The 18,825-nt window shown below is 41.6% G+C and overlaps 1 protein-coding gene across 6 annotated transcripts in view; it reads left to right on the top strand.

Annotated features, from left to right (window-relative positions):
- Positions 1 to 18,825, top strand: part of LOC132905110 (protein sickie) — a 192,660-nt gene that overhangs the window by 65,041 nt on the left and 108,794 nt on the right. For 5 of the 6 annotated variants that reach the window (XM_060956079.1, XM_060956076.1, XM_060956077.1 and 2 more), the window contains one exon: positions 7,123 to 7,292. In XM_060956079.1, coding sequence (XP_060812062.1) covers positions 7,123 to 7,292 — 170 coding nt within the window. Of the gene's footprint in view, positions 1 to 7,122; positions 7,293 to 10,679; positions 12,004 to 18,825 lie in introns of those variants that run through there. The other variant, XM_060956080.1, reaches the window with a different exon arrangement.

Genomic DNA, 18,825 nt, shown 5'->3' with positions numbered 1-18,825 from the left:
GAGTTTACCAACCACTTGGATAAACAAAAAGATGACGCGATAAGTGGAAAATTATTCACGAAAGGAATCCTCGACTAGCGTAATAAATTTGTTCAACTCTGTTAAACATATTATAGCGAATTTTTAAATGAACGTCCGAATATAAGAAAACGAATGTTCCACGATTCGTATATTAATTCTATGAGAAGGTGACATATATCGCTATTCCAGTCAACGATTTGTCAGTACATAATTTATATCGCTTGGTAACTAGCATCTCGACTTGTACGACTTATACCTGTACAACGTATATGAACCAGGTATAATACCTTATTTTCATAAAATTTGTTACACGCGCAAATATATACCGTTAACACGGCATTGCATAAGACATAATTATGTCATGTTGCGAGATGCGCACTTAAGTGATTTATAGTTTGATTAAAAACACAGAGCGCTCGAAAAGGTAACCGCATCGAGTGCCCGATGGCTATTACGAAAAAGAACTTGTTACGTTAAGGACAAGAAACTTTTGCATCTTGAAATATCTTGATAACTGCCGCACCGTACACGCGTATAAAGAGAGCAATATTTCCTTTTCGTCGACAGGCTACGGGTAGTTTCGGTTTAACGGTACTATCGTCTTGTCAGTGGTAAAATTGACAGTCGAACAGATCCATTAAAATGATAACGTAAATAAGAGACTTTAACGAACGACTATCGATAAGCAAATTTCTCCTTCTATACGATAAGGATCAAGAGAGTTGTATAATGCCGTTCCATATTAAACGACATTTAACAAAGCACAAAGTATTATTCTTTAATCGTCTGTTTGCGCTATCCATGGGAATTTTTAAATTGGTAATTAATTTTCATCTATTCTTTGATATCCTTGTTCGTTAATAATTTTGTCGTCGATAAAATTGTACTCCTATAATATTAAATGTAAATTAATATAATTCCTCAGCGATACAGAGATAAAGGAAATATGTTATATATATTAAACAGATACTTTGTTCCAAGAAGTTTGCTTATTCTGCAAGAACGATCTCAAGCCTTTCGCAGAGTCTTCTCGTGTAAGCAAAAAATTGGTGGTATGGTTAATCGTGACTGTAGCTTTCTTTCTTCGATCACTTTTTTGTGTTCTACCAAAATATATCTCTCCGTTGAGCCCTGATATAAAGAGTATTTGAATATTGAAAGGATATTTGAATATCGGATAGCGAGACGCGTATTTACATTTTCCGAGAAGAAATATAATATAATTTTCATACGTAAAGAGTAAACACGTAAGATTCCATCGTCAGACTGTCCAGTCTCTGACAGCAAGTATCATTAAATTACATTACAAGTCGTTCTATTCCATCTCACCGGACGTTTTCTTATTCAGCGATTCGTCGCACGATTTAATCGTGTTAACTGGACACTACGAATTCAAACGTTCATTGTGTTAACTCTTGGGCCCGGTGATGGCGTTGAGCCAAATAAAAGACGGTCACTTCGGTAATTTTCATCTTTAAATGCCACAGTACACACGCGATCTATCATCGCGAAAATAGCATGTTACAAAGTGTTCTATAAGCTGGGGAAAAATTTGCAAATTATAAAAATTCAAATATTTATATTTCTTTTAATTATATAACGTTAGAGCTTTCGTTGTTCTATCACAAGTAGGCAAAAAGTGGATAAAATTGTTACTCTCCTGCTTGTTTAATGTACGCGTCAGGAATGATTATAGTAGTACGATAAATCGTGTCTTTACATGGAAAATACGATGTTCGTGATTAAAGTTTTGCTACATGTTTTACGATTGAACCAGGAACATCACTAATAATCAGGTACTGACGGGTGTTCTGATCCGGAACCAAAGAAACCTCGAAAGTAACGTGTACCTTTAGGCGACATCGCAAGAGGAGAGATCAGCCAAAGGTATAAACCTTGTCGGCGCAATTCATCGTTGAAATCCTGTCGACGTTTCAACGTTGAAAACGTTGGGGACGGTTCGTGCGGAGATCGTACGAAACAATTCTCGTTTAAACCTCCATATAATAATTAAATATGTAACAAGGAGTATTAAATATCTATTAACGTTTAATCGCTAAATAATGTAACTGCTGATATTTAAAATTGATATTTATAATCGTCGAAGCAATCGTGTCGCTTATCTCTAAACAAATTCTTCTTAAATATCCAACAAATTATTTTTAAACGGTAAATCAATATTTTTGACGATAGCCTATCGATTTAAGGAAGCACTTTATGTTTCAAGAGATATCTCCATTTGGCAATTTGTGAAAATACAAGTATAACAGAGCGTAGTAAATATTCCGCTTATTTATTTCGATAACTCGTTAATCCATTAAGAGACAACGTTGCATTAACAACGTTTTATTTATAACTTTTTCCCCGTTACTCCGCATTGTATTCTGCTTTTTAAGAGTGTGATTACCAAAGAAATTCGAACGATCATTATATCTTGGTCCGTCTAGACACTACGATTTATAAAATTCGAAGTACATACGACACTATGATAAATTTGAATTACGAAAATCTTATTCGTATTCTGAATCGATGACGTTGCGTTTACTTCAACGCGTTGTCTCGCTGCTTGCACCTTAATGGGTCAAAACCTCGGGAACCTCGCGAACGCAGTGTATAAGTTTCCAATTAAATGAACGGGAAAGATCACAGTGGAAACTGGTCTGTCAATGTGACTCAACCGATCATCCGTGTAAATCTGATTTTTACGTGGATCGTGGCTACCACTTATCGTTCCAACGAGGATCTCCATTCCACTCACGTATCCGCGAGATGCATTCAACGAAAAACGGAAGGACAGGGGAAAAAATGAAATCATCTCTCCGCGAGTTTCGATTTCTGAAGCGCCGGTGCCGCCAAGCGACGACACCGGTTCTCCACGTCAGATATCAGATCCTCCTCGTCGGTTTCTTGCGCAATCGGCTCCTTCGACTTTTGTCTCGTACGATCGCGCGACGCGTAGGTATACCAAGCGTGCGCTGTATAAGGGTGTGTCGATAAACCCATATTTGAAGTATGTAATGAACTTGCTTGTAAGAAAAAAGAGACGAAAAAGGTCAGTTGGAAAATTGGTTGAGTCAGCTTCTTGTTGTGCCATGATAAAAGAATCTCGAACGTGAGATTCGTTCGTATCAGGTATAATTAAACGAAGGCGATGTTTGACTTTGATGAAAATGACAGATTGGAAATTGAGATTTTAAATACGATATACATATTCATGACGTAAAACGAGCTCGATCGACGAGAGTATAGTATCAATTTCTTATTTTTCGATATAGAAAGATGTAAGAAAATCTGTTTCTGGAATAACGTCGTGATCTGTTTCGATTGTTATAAATTGTTATAAATTATGGTTAGAAATTAAACGAAGATTAAGATGAAGAATAATTAACAAAACCGTTTGATAAATTAAGAAAGCATCGTAATATGTTCGACGACCATAGTAAATGAAATCACGAGAGTCGTGAAAATGATTTTATAAACGATATAGTAACAGATATAGGAAGATCCATAGCAAATAAATAAAAGCTGGATGGAGTAAACGAGCGCGCAAGACGTAACAAGAAATCGGTAGATCGGCGATACGCATGAAATCGAAAGCCGAAGAGAGACAGGCTTCGAAGACGTTTCTTACGTTTCTTCTTTTTCGTTTCCTTGTTGTGTAGCGGAGAGGCGAGGACGTTACCATAAGGAGACATCTCTTGCCATCTTTGGCTCTGTAGCCGTTCTCCTTCCTCGAGCACGGTTTCTGAATTACAAACCTGATTCGATGTACACGCCATTCGGGCGATTTGAGAGACACGTAGCATCGTCGATCCGTTGATTGCATCTACCAATGGACTCGGTTAATTGGATACGCGTGATTCGATGGGAATTTTGACTCAGCCCGCGTTGCTCGCCATCGATATTCGTCATACGAATGGCGCAAGCTATTCTTAATACAGCGCGCGTAATACCATTTCACGGCTTTCCTTCGGTTTTATAGTTAGGCATAGTTGGAGCAAGTACGTCCAAAAATATGTCAGCTATTCGAGCTATGCGTCGAAACGATTTCAATCGTCCGAGCCTCTCTCGTACAACAAGTTTCCAACTAACAACGTTAGTGAAATTACAACAAATGAGTAGCATTCGATTTCTCCAGAAGCGAATAACTTACTTTCGTCAGATTACCCGTCGTAAAAAGTGCATCGTCGTCGCTTTTCTCTGCTTTCCAATGTACTGAATTATTGCTTCCAAGCGATTCGTGTACACCGCAGGTTTAAATTCATAGTACGGACAAAGTCAAGGAAACTCCGTGGCTCAAAATACGACGAAAATCGAAGGCTTCATTCTCGAGATTAAATTTTCTCCAAAAGGAGACTTGGAGCGAAACAAATCTCGTTCCACGTCTTCGACTTATCTTCGCTTTATCCGTAGAGTAACGTCCCGTCAATTATCCATTCCTATGGAATCGTACGTGATACGCGTATTTAAAAAGCGATAGTTTGGACAATCGAAGGAATTCGAAGAAAATATCCAACGATCAACGTGGAGAATAGAACAACCTGTTGGATGCACCTTCGACCCTTTATTAGGAAGCACGATGTCTCCCTTAAGAGCAACGTTTTCTTTTTTCGCGGTCGAAGGTTCGCACGAGTACACGTTCGACGTGGGACGGTCGACGACATAGACAGAGAAACGCATTAAAAAGCGCCATCGCCATTTACGGCTGTCATCTCGTGTGGATAACCCGTGAGTGCTCCGAGAGGGTTCCGATGTGTCGCGCTGAGATCTCGTGGACGACGCAAATCTGTACCGCGTGTATTCACAAAGGTCTGCGTCAACTTCGACAAAAGCTCGCAACCCTTTATCTCGTCGCGTCTTACTTTCGATTGAGATTTCGTTTCAAAGCTTCGCCGTTAATGGAGTCTGATAAGGGTTTGGGGAACCTGCGTTCCTCCGAAACGAGGTTTCAATGGTTGCTCACCATCAAAGACCGCGTCACTGTTTGATTTATTTGTTGCTATAAGATTAATGATTCATCGTCGCTTGGAAATTCTGTGGTATTGAACGTCGTACGGTTAAAAGTATTTCTCTTGATTGGCAATGTAAAAAGAACGACAAATGGAAATTTGGAAACGTATATCGCGTACGATTACACCACGAATTCTTATGCAAATGGCTACGCATACAGGTATCGAAAGGACTAGAAATAAAATAGACGTTCGTTTCACCTACTGAAAGTCCTGGACGTTTTCCTTTAAATTTAAATTAAATTTCTCGTAAATGCATGAAAAACCTTCGCGATCTACGTATAAAAAATATCGATAGAATCTCGATTCTTCGATATATGTACGTATTGGATATCAAAGGAGAAATAAGTTTTAGAACCCACAAGATTTTAATTTAATTTTGCATCGTTTGTTATTTCGATTTCTCGATTATATACACCTTATGTACACGATAGAGTGTGTAATTTCATAAAAATTGCAAACGAAGATATATGAAAATTAGGAAAAAGAAGGATAAAATGGGAATGAAAGGTAGGCAAAAGTAAGAGCATGTTCTGTCAATTACTCGATCCACGTTTTCACGGTTTTCCTGAATTCTGTTTCTCTGTCGGATGTCCACCGTCATGGCACCCCATCGTTGTTGGTCGCATGTAGCTCGTACGAACACACAGGCAATCTAGTTGTTACCTACGCGTGGGCACCCAGGGTATTGTCGGGTGAGTCATCTCTCTCTCTACCATAGCTCGTGTATACCTCTCACCACCCCGTGTGCAGCGTGTGCAGTATAGTACGGTTTGTTTTCTGGGTAAAAGCCGGAGCCGCCGTGGCTCTTAAGAACAATGGAAACAAAAGAGGCAGGCCGGCACGCGTGCTAGCACAAGGTAGCCATGGTCACGGCGGTCACGTTTCGTAGAATGTTGTGTCGTATATGTACATCGTGCTGCCGCGTCCTTTATGTACACCTACACCACGCTCCTGTACCTTCCTCGCGTTGCTCTACCCTCCAAACTATGTATGCCGATATGCACCAGTCACCTCGATACGTCTACCGTGTCTTGGATTCTCGACTATCGCTCCAAAACGACACCAGGGACGACGTTAATCCGTACTTTCCTCTTACTTTCCCCTTTCGTGTGCTTTGCGTCTATTCTATTGGCTTGGCAACTAAGTGATTGCGAATTTTCGACAAAATCCCCAATTTTTTGTCGAATTTGCGGAATCCAAAATTGCGGATTTTGTAGAAAATTTGACACTTTGAAGAAAATTTTGTAGAAAATTTGAAGGAACGTTTGACACTTTCCGCTCATGGCGGAATATTCATTTTTCACGAAATGTACGAAATAGATATGTGTTACGTTTGGTATTCGACTCGTAAATATAGTGCGAGTAGAGTTTACTTTGGTGGAAATACATGGATTAATTTTTAATCCTTGGTTTCTTACTTGTAATCGTTAATAACCGAGGCAACGTAAATTGGACACTTTTTCATTATAAATTACATATTTCATCTCGATTTCTCTATTTAATATACTCGCGCTTTCTTAAGTTTCACGAGAAAAGTATGTATATAAATTAATGCAACGTAAATTCTAGATTTTTGTATTTTTTAATTACTTGGTTTCTTTCGTTTCTTACTTTCCCTACTTTACATACGTACTTTCGTCGATTTAACGAAAGAAGGAAGAAATTTGACAACTAGGAAAGAAACGGAATCCATTTGGAGTAAAGAGCTTAGAGCGTCAACCGATATTTCAGTCCCATTGAACTGTCACGTCAGTCATCAGAGATCTTTTCTCTCGCAATTGTGAATCCAATTACAAACGGAATGTAAGACCACGGTCCTAGATAATGTTTCAACATCAACTAGATCGAATTCTGCATCGACATCCTTCGTCGCGCCAAATGTAATATCGAATAAGGCGAATTTGAATCGAAAGCGCGCGTTACGCAACTGTCTTTCGACTTAGGTCACCGACTAGCTGCGGGCATATCCTTGGGGATCTGTCGAAAGGAAGAAAAAAAAAAAGAAATTTTCGATCGATTCGCGTGGTGTACACGAGTACACATCGGTTCATAGCGTGATCGATGACGAGGTTTTACGTGTGTTGCGCAGGTCGAGAACGTGAGCCTGTGCGTAGGAGCGCTCCGAGCTCTTGGGGCGGACGTGGGCTCCGTGAATCCTGGCGAATTGGCTGCAGGATCAACCCTCTGGCCGGTCCTCGCCCTTCTTTTCGCCCTCTCGCGATACAAGCAGAGAGCCAAACAGCTTCAAGACATGCCTAGGTAAGTTTCAACGCAGATTCCTTCTTACCGACTGTCAATGTAGATAATACCAGTGGTTTGTATCTACCACGGATAAGTTAGGTTTTCTTTACTAACAGTCGATAACGCTGCGTCGTATCGATCGCAGATAAATTCGGAATTATCGAAACGTTACCATCAAATACAAAGGAAGAATATCTTCTTGAAAAGGATAATGCACGTAGTTCTTTAATATATTTTTAGCTGATTTTATTGGATATTGAATAGATTTCGTTTATAGATTTCGCCAATGATTTTTAGCCTCGTTTCGGAGATAAACTGTACGTCCGAATTTTCCGATACGATCGACCAGTAGTTTCCAGTAGATGGCCTTCTTTCCTTTTGTCTTTCTTATCGCTAAAAAGAAACAAGACGAACAATTTCCACATTGCAAACGTCGCTGTAGCACGAAAATATTCGTTATATTTATAAACTTACATCCTTGTTAATTTAAAAGACAAGAAATCGCATAAAAGACATTTGTATCGAACTCTGTCGTGTCGAGAGGTATATTTTCAGTGACCATCGCCGTTCAATCTCAATTTCAATTTTCGTCTCATCGATATCGATCGGCATACATGGCGATAAGTAAACGTTCGTGACGTGCCTTCGACTCGTTACGGCAAAATTTTCGCGCACTTAGATCTCATCGTACTTTTATTCTTGGCGAGTTCGAATCGATACCGAGGTCCCGTCGGACGAACGACCCGACGGCGTGCTCATTAACGTCCGCGTTAATCAAGCTGTACGCGTGCTCACACCACCGAACGAACGCGAATATCGCGCTATATACATGCAGGAAGCGGCACGACTGTGTTTTACACAGCTGTATTTCGCGTAGTAACGTAATTGCGGACTCTTCGGAGCTTCAAATATTTTAATTACTCCCGTCCGCGGTTAATTGCTCTCGCGGCTCGCCAGAGAACACCAAGGAGCCCCACTGACTTGCCGTTTTTCTTAATTCGCGTTTCCCGTGAGTCGCGACTGTCAAGGTCGTTATTTTTAAACCCACACGCAAACTCACGCCTACGCGGGGCAGATTTTTCGCGGAGGTTGTGCTTTTCACCGAACGAACGAGACGATATTAATCTTCGTTACGTATCCCGGCGACAATTTTTCCTACGGTTGCTCGATATTTCAAACCGGCCGTTTTAAGAAACTTCGTATTACGACGTCGCTCGTAATTTGCATTTCCGTCCTTATCGGAAAATCGATAGCCATTCGAATAGACACGTTTCTTTCTTTCTTTTCATTTGCATGCGAAAAATTGTACTAGCGCCAATACGTGCAACATAGTTGAAACGAATTAATGGAAAATCGTAACGTTGGAGCAAAATGGAAGAAGAAGGATCCCGCAGGGAAATTCGTGGCGAGTGGAATGCGAGGTTCGTCGTCTAATGGACCGTGTAACGATTCTTCGGTGGAATGGAGAAACGTAAACCGTCGGAACCTTTAGGAACGCTCGACATTAACATATTAACAATGCTCCATTATGCCCACGACTCAGCGTAGACCGTGGTCGTTGTGTTACGCTCGCCACACAATATAACCACACGTATACATCGAAACTCCCCCCGCGACACAAACCAGCCAACGTGGGTGTATTATGGCTCTGGCCCGTATAACAAGAATATAACGGGTAACCAAAAAATTCTATTCCATATTTTCCAGCCGATATATTACCCGTCACGAACGCTCTTTAAATAAGAATTCCGTCTTTTCCATATACTCTTTCATCTTCCTGCTACTTGTTTCATACTTTCTAAATATTTACAAATATTTCAGTCTCGTACGAAAAAGACAAATAGAGGAAACGTACGTCTGTTATTCGCGCGAGTTTCGGTTCGTCGACTTCTAACTGTCGGTCGTTGCTTGTCAATTTGACGCGTTATCACAAATGCCCTGGCACGATACCGATGCGGCAAATTTTGCGTCTGCACAAAATTTGATATCTTTCATTTGTAATTAAAGAATATGAGAAGTTGTGATCTGATGCAGCAAGGATACGTGCACGTGAATTTCTGTCAAAGGCAATATATTTACAAACATTCGCCAACTCTCGAGTAGTATGTTTCCATACGAAACACATAATGTGCTCTTTCAAACAAGCTCGCATTAATCAACCTAATCGACTCGACCTAATGTTTGTTTGACGCTAAGGGGCTGGCGAAGATCAAGTATAACAACTAAAGTATCCGTAACGTAAACTAATAATTCTATACCGTGCTTCTAAAAACACACACAGAAAAAAAAAATAATCAATATAATCGATTAATTTAATCAGGAAAAATTCACTAGTCTGGCGAAACTAGAGTCTGGTGTTACTCCGCTACGATATACGATACGAATGCGTGGATAGGAGGGATGCAAACTATCGTCTTCGGCTATCGGTACGAACCCATGAAACCGTACTAGACGTCCGAATCTGTAATTAAGTGGACTTCTCGAGCCACTCTGTAGAAAGCTACTCGCGCACCGTTTATAGGATTTGTACACACGCTTGCGTGCAAGTAGAGGAGACACGCGCTCGACTCTTTGCGTACGAGGCTCGTACTGGCGTACACAGGGTGTATTGTTGCGTCTCGGTACAATACTGTGCGCGTGCACGTGCTCCAGCTATGCCAGCATTATCATAAAAATGATTGAAAAATCCAGAATGGTAAGCGTTCGTGCGGGATTGGCCGGCTCTTACGGAAGTGGAGCGGTGCGATTGGTCGCATGGATGCAGTGGGGAAATCCACGGAGGCTGTGGGGTACTGGTGTATAGAATATAAAGGGAGAGTGAGAGGAAGAGACAGAGAGAGAGAGACAAATAGAGAGAACGACGAACAACACGGGAAGGCGAAGAGAGCGAAACGTGGTTGTCGGACGATTCGAGGGCGAAGAACGAAGAGGGGCTCATGGGGGTGAAAGCGAACAGACGAGGAGGGATGATCCTGGGCTTTCGCATCGCGAAGAATAGAGAGGGTGGAGAATGGAAGGAGAGAAGAAGACAGAACGGAAGATAGAGAGAACGCGAACGGAGAAGCTTGGTGCGAGGACGAAGGAGAAACGGATAGATAGGAATATTGCGAAGAAGAGATGAAACGTGTATACCAGAGACCCTGCTAAAGGGAAGGTATATCGCATCTGTATGGGGATCCAGAAGAGAAAGGGAGGAAGAACGAACGAGAGAGTCTGGGGTAACCAGAAGCGGGGAAGAGAACAGGGAACAGAAAATGAGAGAGAGAGAGAGAGAGAGAGAAGGCGATGGGGATTGCTCGAATGAATAGTGGGGGCAAGGGCGAGAGAGGGAGAGAGCGAAAGAGAGAAGCCACGTGCTATGGGAACAGGAATGGTTCTCTCTCGGCGGGCCTCAGTTTGAAACGGGCCATCAACGATGCCTACACACCATGGCCACAGTATGACCGTGGAACAGCTCGCCATAAGGCATCGTCGTTGCTTCGGTGGAAGTGTAGTGTAGTGAACGAGGTTCCGTTCGGGACGACCGCTTTCCATTCCTGTTTCTGTTCGTGGATCCTACGAATCGAGAGAACCGTCCCACGTAAACAAAGAGCGAAACAACACGTTGAGAAATATGCTTCCTTCGAAAAGGATCCGTACGTCGATTCGTTTCGAGAATATTGGGTCGATGTGCGCGATGATTCGCTCACGGTTCTCACGGTTGCACCGAGACAACGAGATCGACGGTTCGACGATCGATTCGTAGCGGCTGATCGAGAAACAATGAGATGGTGTTTGCCAAACAGACTGCAAAACGATGTACGGTTGCGTGCGCAACGACGTTTCCTGAAATGTTGTTTGCTTGGTCGCTAAGGGAATCAACATCGCTCCGTTAATAACCGGTTCATCCAGAGATAAATATATAGTAACCGCTTCGAGAAAATCGGTAAAGATGTACCGGTTGTCGTCGGTGGTTCTCTCGAATTAGCGGGTCCAGCGAAACCGCAGAATCGCCAGCTTCCACCGACCATGCGATTCGTTACATCGAGAGATTTACGGATCAGAGTAATTATAAATTACGAGCGCGGCTAAAGTCGTAAAATCGTTTATCAACGGTCGAATGGACGGCGATGATGGATTCGCGAGAATCCCACTAATCGCAGCAAACGGTGCTGTATATTTGCGCGAACGCAGCCAACGTGTATGAATCAAGATGCAGGAAACGAATCATAAAGCCTAACAATAGTGTAACGGTGTAAGAAGAAATTATACGCGTGCGAATCGTCGATTCGACGAACCTAAACGAAAGATCGAAGTTAAAAGCGAAAGATATCGCGACCGATACCGAACGACGAACCGAATGAATCACTGGCCGCGATTCTCTTTTCGATCGCGTTCTTCCTTCGCGTTCATCGATCTACACACGCGACAGAGTATTTGGCAAAGAGCGACGCGACCGAACGTTCGTTTTTCCGAGCAAGTTGAAACGTTGCTAAAACCTGTCCCTACCTATTTGTTTATTTACCAAAGCGAGCGCGTTGCGTTGCGTCGCGTCGCGTCTACCGGTTGATTCATCGGGACACTTTTGACCGTCAGAAGTGTCAGTGCACGCAAGAAGTGCTACTATTTCGGATCGCGCGGAGACACGACCAAACTAGCCTGGAAATCGCTGCAAAATGGGAAACAGCGGAAGTAGCGGCGGGGCCAGCAGGAAGGCACGCAGCTTGCCAAATTCACCGGAAGCGCACAGGTATCGTTCTTCGTGATTCGATTTCAGTTTCTCGACCCTTCCACCAACCGAAAACCGGTTATTTCGTTTGCCAATCTTTCCCACCTCCTTCCGCGCGTTTCCTCCGATTTTTCTTCGTGAATTCCAACCAAGCCGGATTCCAAATAAATTATGTACGACGTGTTTAAATATCTTTGTTCTCTTCGACTCACGATCGGCTAACGCGATGCTTCCTCCACCGAATAGATTACCATGCGGTCTTACGTATGTATAATACGTACTTAGTTTGCGGATCGAACTTTCACGATGACCGCTTTGCAAGCTGAAGCGTGTTCTACGTTTCCACGCGGCTTCTGGATTTCACGATCTACCCGTATCACGGCAACGAATACGTCTTGTGGCTCCGATTAACTATAGCCTTCGAACGTTAAACGTTTTACGACTAACATTTACGCGAATTGCAGCATGGTGAATTTATTATGACAAGAAGAAAAACGACCTGCTCCTCGTAAAGAATACCCTGTTTGAATTCCATTTGTCTGGACTCGTCGGAAGTCAAATAGTTTGTACCGATGATTCTCAAGCTTTTCTATCTCACAACGCCTATACTAATTACTAAAATTCTACCGCACCCACGAGATACCTTATATTTGTTCACACCGTACGACGGTATACGTGGTTTTTACTCGATCATTCAATAGAGAAAATGTCAGTGTCTCTGATCAAACAGTCTGGTATTGCACGGTTGAAAAATTCTTGCGACCCAGTCGCAAATCGCGGGTTTATACGATAAGAGTTCATCGATTCTTCGCATCTATAATTTTTCACTCGAGTAACAGCAGATAAGAGAGTAACTGGAGTAACAGAATATACGAATAGGTAGCAACTAAAATTTCGAGTATCGAGAAGCATTCTCGTAGAGCTAAGTGATCTCAGAGGAGAGCGAACGGAAAGAACTGTAAAAATGAGAATCACCCGGCGTGTATAATTACGCGATACAGACGAATAAGACATGCTCGGTCACGATCTATATTGAGAAAGGAAAAATTCAAAACCAGATACCCCGCCTCGTGTTCCGAGTGGCCATCGCCACGGGGCCCCGAAGACCGGTTAGGCCTTGACTGCAGGTCGCACCTCGACACCTTCTGTACGAGAACCTCCGACGCGAACACGCGATTCGATGAGAACATTCTGTCACGGCATCTTTCCAATTGTAGATCACCTACGTTTCACGCGAGCGACAAAAAAAGAAACTTCCATACTGTTATTTCTTAGCAAAGAGAATATCTTTCTGTCGATAGACGTCAATGTCCGTTGCCAGTATTCGCGTTGCAAATCATCGTTAATAGAAGGATAGGACGGACATTGAATATTCTCCGACGATCGATATCCGATTACCGAACGAATCTTGAAACGTGAAAATCCAGTTTGGATTAAGAATATTCCGCATACAGTATGTCCGCGTAAAATGAAGTGACGTAGAACGAACTGTAATCTAGAATTAATTTCATCCTTTAATTTTTAGTTGCGTCGATCAACCAACTACGTATTCTTACGCTTCTTCGAAAAAATATCTGTCTCGTAACACGCGTGAAACGACGACTACTGTCGCGTGTATAACAAATCGTACGTCGACGATAATGTTCCGTTATCTATTCGAAACATTTTTACGCTACTTCTGGTGTTCGTAGTGCTCGTATAATACACGCAATACGAACAATAACGTTATGTCGAAATTGCTTCGATCATTATTATACCTACCTGGAAAAATCTTGTTTAACAAAGAATTGGTTGCAACGATGTTTATCGACATAAATCTGAACCAAAGTATATCGTCGAAAATAATAACAATAATAATAACGATGATGAGGACGATGATAGTGATAATAATAATAATAAAAATAGCTATAACTTGTACGTTCGATCAAAACGTTAACGTTATAGCAGCTTAGAAAGATGATTCTGACACGAGCCGAATTCGGGGGTGAAAAAAAGCTTAGGCGGTATTAGAAGGGACGAGTTGGGGAGACCCTAATAATTTTTAGGGACCACGAATCCCACGACCCTCGAATTCTACGCACCTGGCATTCGATCGACGAAAACCAAAGTTTCCTTTTAAAGAGCGAAAGGCATAGACAAACGTCGTATTTATGTTATTTTTGCCAGATGAAGCTAACTCGTCGAGCCAATGCTCCGACGGTGTATCACACAATGGAGCTAAAAAATCGGTTTTGCGAAATTCTGTCGTAAACGAAGTCCTGGCTGTTCCGTGGGAGAACCGGTCTGTTGGCACGACGCCTTTCGAATAAACTTCGCTCCACGCGAAGCAACTCGATTTCTGTGCAATTCAAATGCATCAAGTTCCTATTAAATGGCTGCCTTTGTTCTGGTTCATGTGTCCTCCCCGGAATCAATGGAGTTTGATATTTTGTAACACGACCTTCGTCGCGTACCCGCGGACGTGATAACACGGATACAATGCTCGCGTACAAAATTCGTGTTTCGCTTTGCAACCTCGATATTTTTGCGCCCGTACAGCTCGGCCAAGTGTTCCGTTGCTTTGTGCTCGTTGCGATGTGTCAAACAGATGCGAATCAAACGGTTCTTGCGGAACGGTAGTGCGCCATTTTTAGTTAAATGGGTGATTAGAAAGCTAGAATTAAAATACAAGTATACGAATATCAGATAACGATCGATTAAAATACAATCGATGGTATTTTAACGAACAAGTCTGATCGCGAAGGATATGTCTGTTTCGGACAGTGAGATGATAATAAGTTTGTATATAGTCGGTCATTGAACGAGCCGTATGTAAAATAGGAAGAATTTAAAGGACTGGCAGAAATTTAATGCTGCTAAAATGAGAAACGTCGACGTAAGTATCAATAAATCGTATCGCGGTAATTACAATCGCATCGCATCGTTTGTCTCGTATACGTAGCTGCGCTTTATGACAGAGGAATATCGATTCGCGACAAAGCTGCCGGTATCTACCGACTGTCGAACGAACGTTCTCGCAAGATTTATGAAACGAAAGGAACGTTCGACCGAAAGATTAATCATCTAACGAAAAAAGTAGGAGAGAATAAAGTGTATCGTGGCGTATTAAAGGAAACAAGAAACGGAAGAAACTAGTGAAACAGGGAAAAAAGGGTGAAGAAAAGAAAAAAAGAAGCTGAGCATGGGTCGGTTATTCGCGAAGCACGTGGCACAGCACGGGTCGCGATACCGAAGAGATACTTTCTCTTTCTTTCTCGAGTATTTCCTTTTTCCTTGCCCTTTCGTCTCTCCTTTTTCACCGACTACGCCTGCAAGTCGACCCGTTTGATTTATTATTCGCGACTCGTGCGATTATTTCACGCGGGGCCCATCGTTCCTCTCCCTTCGTTTCGTCGTCGTCGTCGTCGTCGTCGTCGTCTCCCTTTCCCTTCGTTTGTTAGCTGAAATTCTCTTTATTTAGCGAACGAGTTCAAAGACATTCGAGAGACGAGCGTGAGTCCATGTTTTCGATGTGAATGGCCGCAGAAATAGATTCTCGAGTACGTTCTCGCTCCTGTTAGCGATCGCCTCGTTAAAGTGCGTAGTTCGACGTCGAAAGATCGATCCGACGATTACGCGGTGCTCAATGCGATGTCATCGTTGCCTCTGCACCGTTTCGCCTTTGAATTTCCTGCTTTTCAACGAAAGCCCATCGGTACGCGATGTTCGGAAAACGCCGCGAACTCTGTTTCGCTGATTTGGCACGACTCGTTAGAAGAGCAAATGGAGAGTTTGTAATTAAAACGCACGGTCCTCGCGTTACGCAACATCTGAATATTTCGAACGAGCTTCATCGAACAAAAGTACTCGATTATTTTGGTCAACGCGAAGAGACTGAACGATCCTTTCTGACTTCTTGCCTTTATATCTAATTATTCGTACAATTGTATTACACAAATTTAATTAGGTTTCGAATCGATTCGAGCAATCGATTAATAACGACAAAGTTTTATTCGTTACAAACCACTCGTATCATTGGCAGAAGGTTTTAATCAAACCTGTGACTACTGTTAAAATAGTATCGATTTTAATACGTTTCGATATAGTAGGGATGTTAAATGAAAGTTTATAAGAACAAGGTAATCTATCAAGTAACATCGACGAACAAGATCACCAAATATTTTTAATGGATTTGTAATATTTTACAAATTCCGTGTATATTTGTCGATTACTTCGCCAAAAGTATATATCGTAAGTGTACACGCGATGAAACTGTTACTCGAACGTATTCTTCGTAATACAAACACTCGAGGGAAAGTCACTTCCCGTTGGCAAAACGTGCCTCCCCGAATGTCATAATTAAGTGTAACCTTTCGACGGTCTCTTGTCGCGAACAAAGAGCGGCGTTCGATCGTTTCGAAGCGAAGATCCGGCCGTGCCCTGAGAACTCGCGGCCGACCAACCTTTTTGTTCCCTGGTTCACTTAGGTATTTGCCGTTCCTTAAATCAAAGCCTTTGCATCCTGTTACACGTGAAACGCGTACGACCGGCAATTTTTTCCAACGATATTCACTTATCGATGTTACTTTAATGTTTCTTCAAAATTATCTTCGCTATGATGAAAAGGCGGTAATATCACGTGAGTCGGTCGACAGTCACGAGAAAATTACAGTGCGCAACGCAAGATCGTCGACGCGATGTCTTTCTGATGAAAATTAATGCTTTTTGTAACCAGTTTTATAAATAGATCGAAATTACATCTAACAGTACCGATATATTCTTGCCTAACTGGACCGACTTGTTGTTACGTTTATGACTGTGGATTTTTATGGAAATTCATATTTGTTTTAGTCAAGAAAACAAAGATATAAACACTAAATACGTGGGTTTGTTTCGCTTTCGTTATTAGGTAAGATCGTAACAAGCTTGTAATTAATTCTCGTAGAGATTTTTTCGTTCGCGATCTCGCGTTATAGATCGCGTAGAGTTTCTTGAACTCGATTATTTTCGTAAGACGAAACAATATTTATGAGTTCGATGATTATAGGCAATCGATGATTGTTTTTATTCGAGTGGAAGCGATTCTTGGAAAAGGTCTCAGCTGGATTTCGTTAACTCGATATTGCTCGCGAGTTCTGTTCAATTTACGCGACCTTTTAATACCTAAAAAAATATTCGGAAAGGAAAAATATTGCTCGATCAGAAGGCAGTTTTCTTTTGCCAAATGGCGATGTATATTAAGCGACGTTAGTCATCGGAAGGCTGAATACACCCGCGTGTAATAAACGCTTGTCCCGCGTCCTTGCGTTTCTCAACGTGGGGAATAATAAGCGGTGCTCTGGACGCTTGTGATAATAATATCGTCCGCGTGGAATAGTGCGTCGGCCTTCCTGGTAGAACACCGTCCTTTTTCTCGAGATTATCTAAATTTATCTCGTGCTCTGGAACAACGTGCAACGGCTCCTTCGACTTAACGTACTTTCTCCTCGTGCTCCTTTCAACCACTCGAGAATTGGTCTTATAGCCTCCTCGCGAAGAGTAATTATTCCACTTCGAATTAATTATCGAGGCTTTTTCGCGTAAATCATCGGGATCCTGAGATGCACGCTCTTGATACGTGGAAGTCTTAAAAACGAGTGTCTGGCGTGCATCGAAACCCATTTATACTTTTACCTCGTTCTATGCGATTTCGCTATGCAGCCAGTCACGAAAGACCGCGCACACCTGTCGAATTTTGTGTATCTGACTTGCCAAAGAAACTAAAAACGCGGTTAAAATTATTCATATGTGTTTTAACGCGTCGGCAAAATTCGTAGAGCCAACGATTTTACGATATCTCTTTGATCGATAACTTTAGTGGCTAATCTTTTTAATTAACGATCCATAATTAACGATGATGACCGCGTGCGTTATTTTTTTATTCTACGGTAGCTCGATCTTATTATCGATGCCATGTGCTTCCTAAGAGCAACAAAATTTATTATTTTAGATAAAACTGAACGGTTTCCGCGTAATCTTCACTTAACGGGTCGTTGCACTTAAACCAATCTTCTTCGCAAATGTGTAAACGCGCAATCCTTTATACGAAATTGACGTCTCTAGTTAATTTCAAAATAACTTTACATTTGGCTCGTATCCACCGATGACACACAACATTTCCTAATACCACGAATGAATTAGCTATTCACGCGAAGCATTCGAGTAACACGCTTGTCACGCAAACCTTCTCTTATATAGCTTACTACTTGACGCAGATTTATATCACAACGTTATGCTGTTTCTCTTACGTTCATTTAATTGCAGATGAATTACTTCAACGGATGATCAAGCGTTTGTTATTTTTCCAAATATATCATAGTTGTATACCTCGTTTATCTTTTGTTCTCTTTTTATTTTTCGACAATTATGTTTCGCTATAATTTACATCTTAATTTTCAGCCTATTTAATATGGTAATTTTATTCAAACTTAACGATCTTATGCTCCTTTGCCTCTACCATACCGGTGAATACATCAGAGTCTTTCCTGGGATTTTAAGCAGATATTTCTGTTGAGATATTCAGTTTAGCTACATTTTCATGCAAATTTCTGTCCAATGACGTACAAGCCTTATTTCGTTAACTTATTGTATATTTGCCTTTCTTTAAGAGCAAGTCGAATTAGAGTAAGACAAATGTTACCGACATTTTATTTGGAGAAGCACTTACCTTTTTTATTAGTTTAACCTTTCAGAAGCATAGTACACACACACGCGCGCGCATATATATACTTCTGAAAGATGCTATTGCAGCGATATCTGAAACGTTGGATTATATATTCCACGTTTTAAAATATACCATTTCAAATTTTACTGTCTCGTAACAAT

The sequence above is a fragment of the Bombus pascuorum genome, chromosome 3 (assembly GCF_905332965.1).
Source record: "Bombus pascuorum chromosome 3, iyBomPasc1.1, whole genome shotgun sequence".
Classification (NCBI taxonomy): domain Eukaryota; kingdom Metazoa; phylum Arthropoda; class Insecta; order Hymenoptera; family Apidae; genus Bombus; species Bombus pascuorum.
The sequence above is the reverse complement of the archived record's forward strand: the minus strand, read 5'-3'. Positions and strand labels throughout refer to the sequence as shown.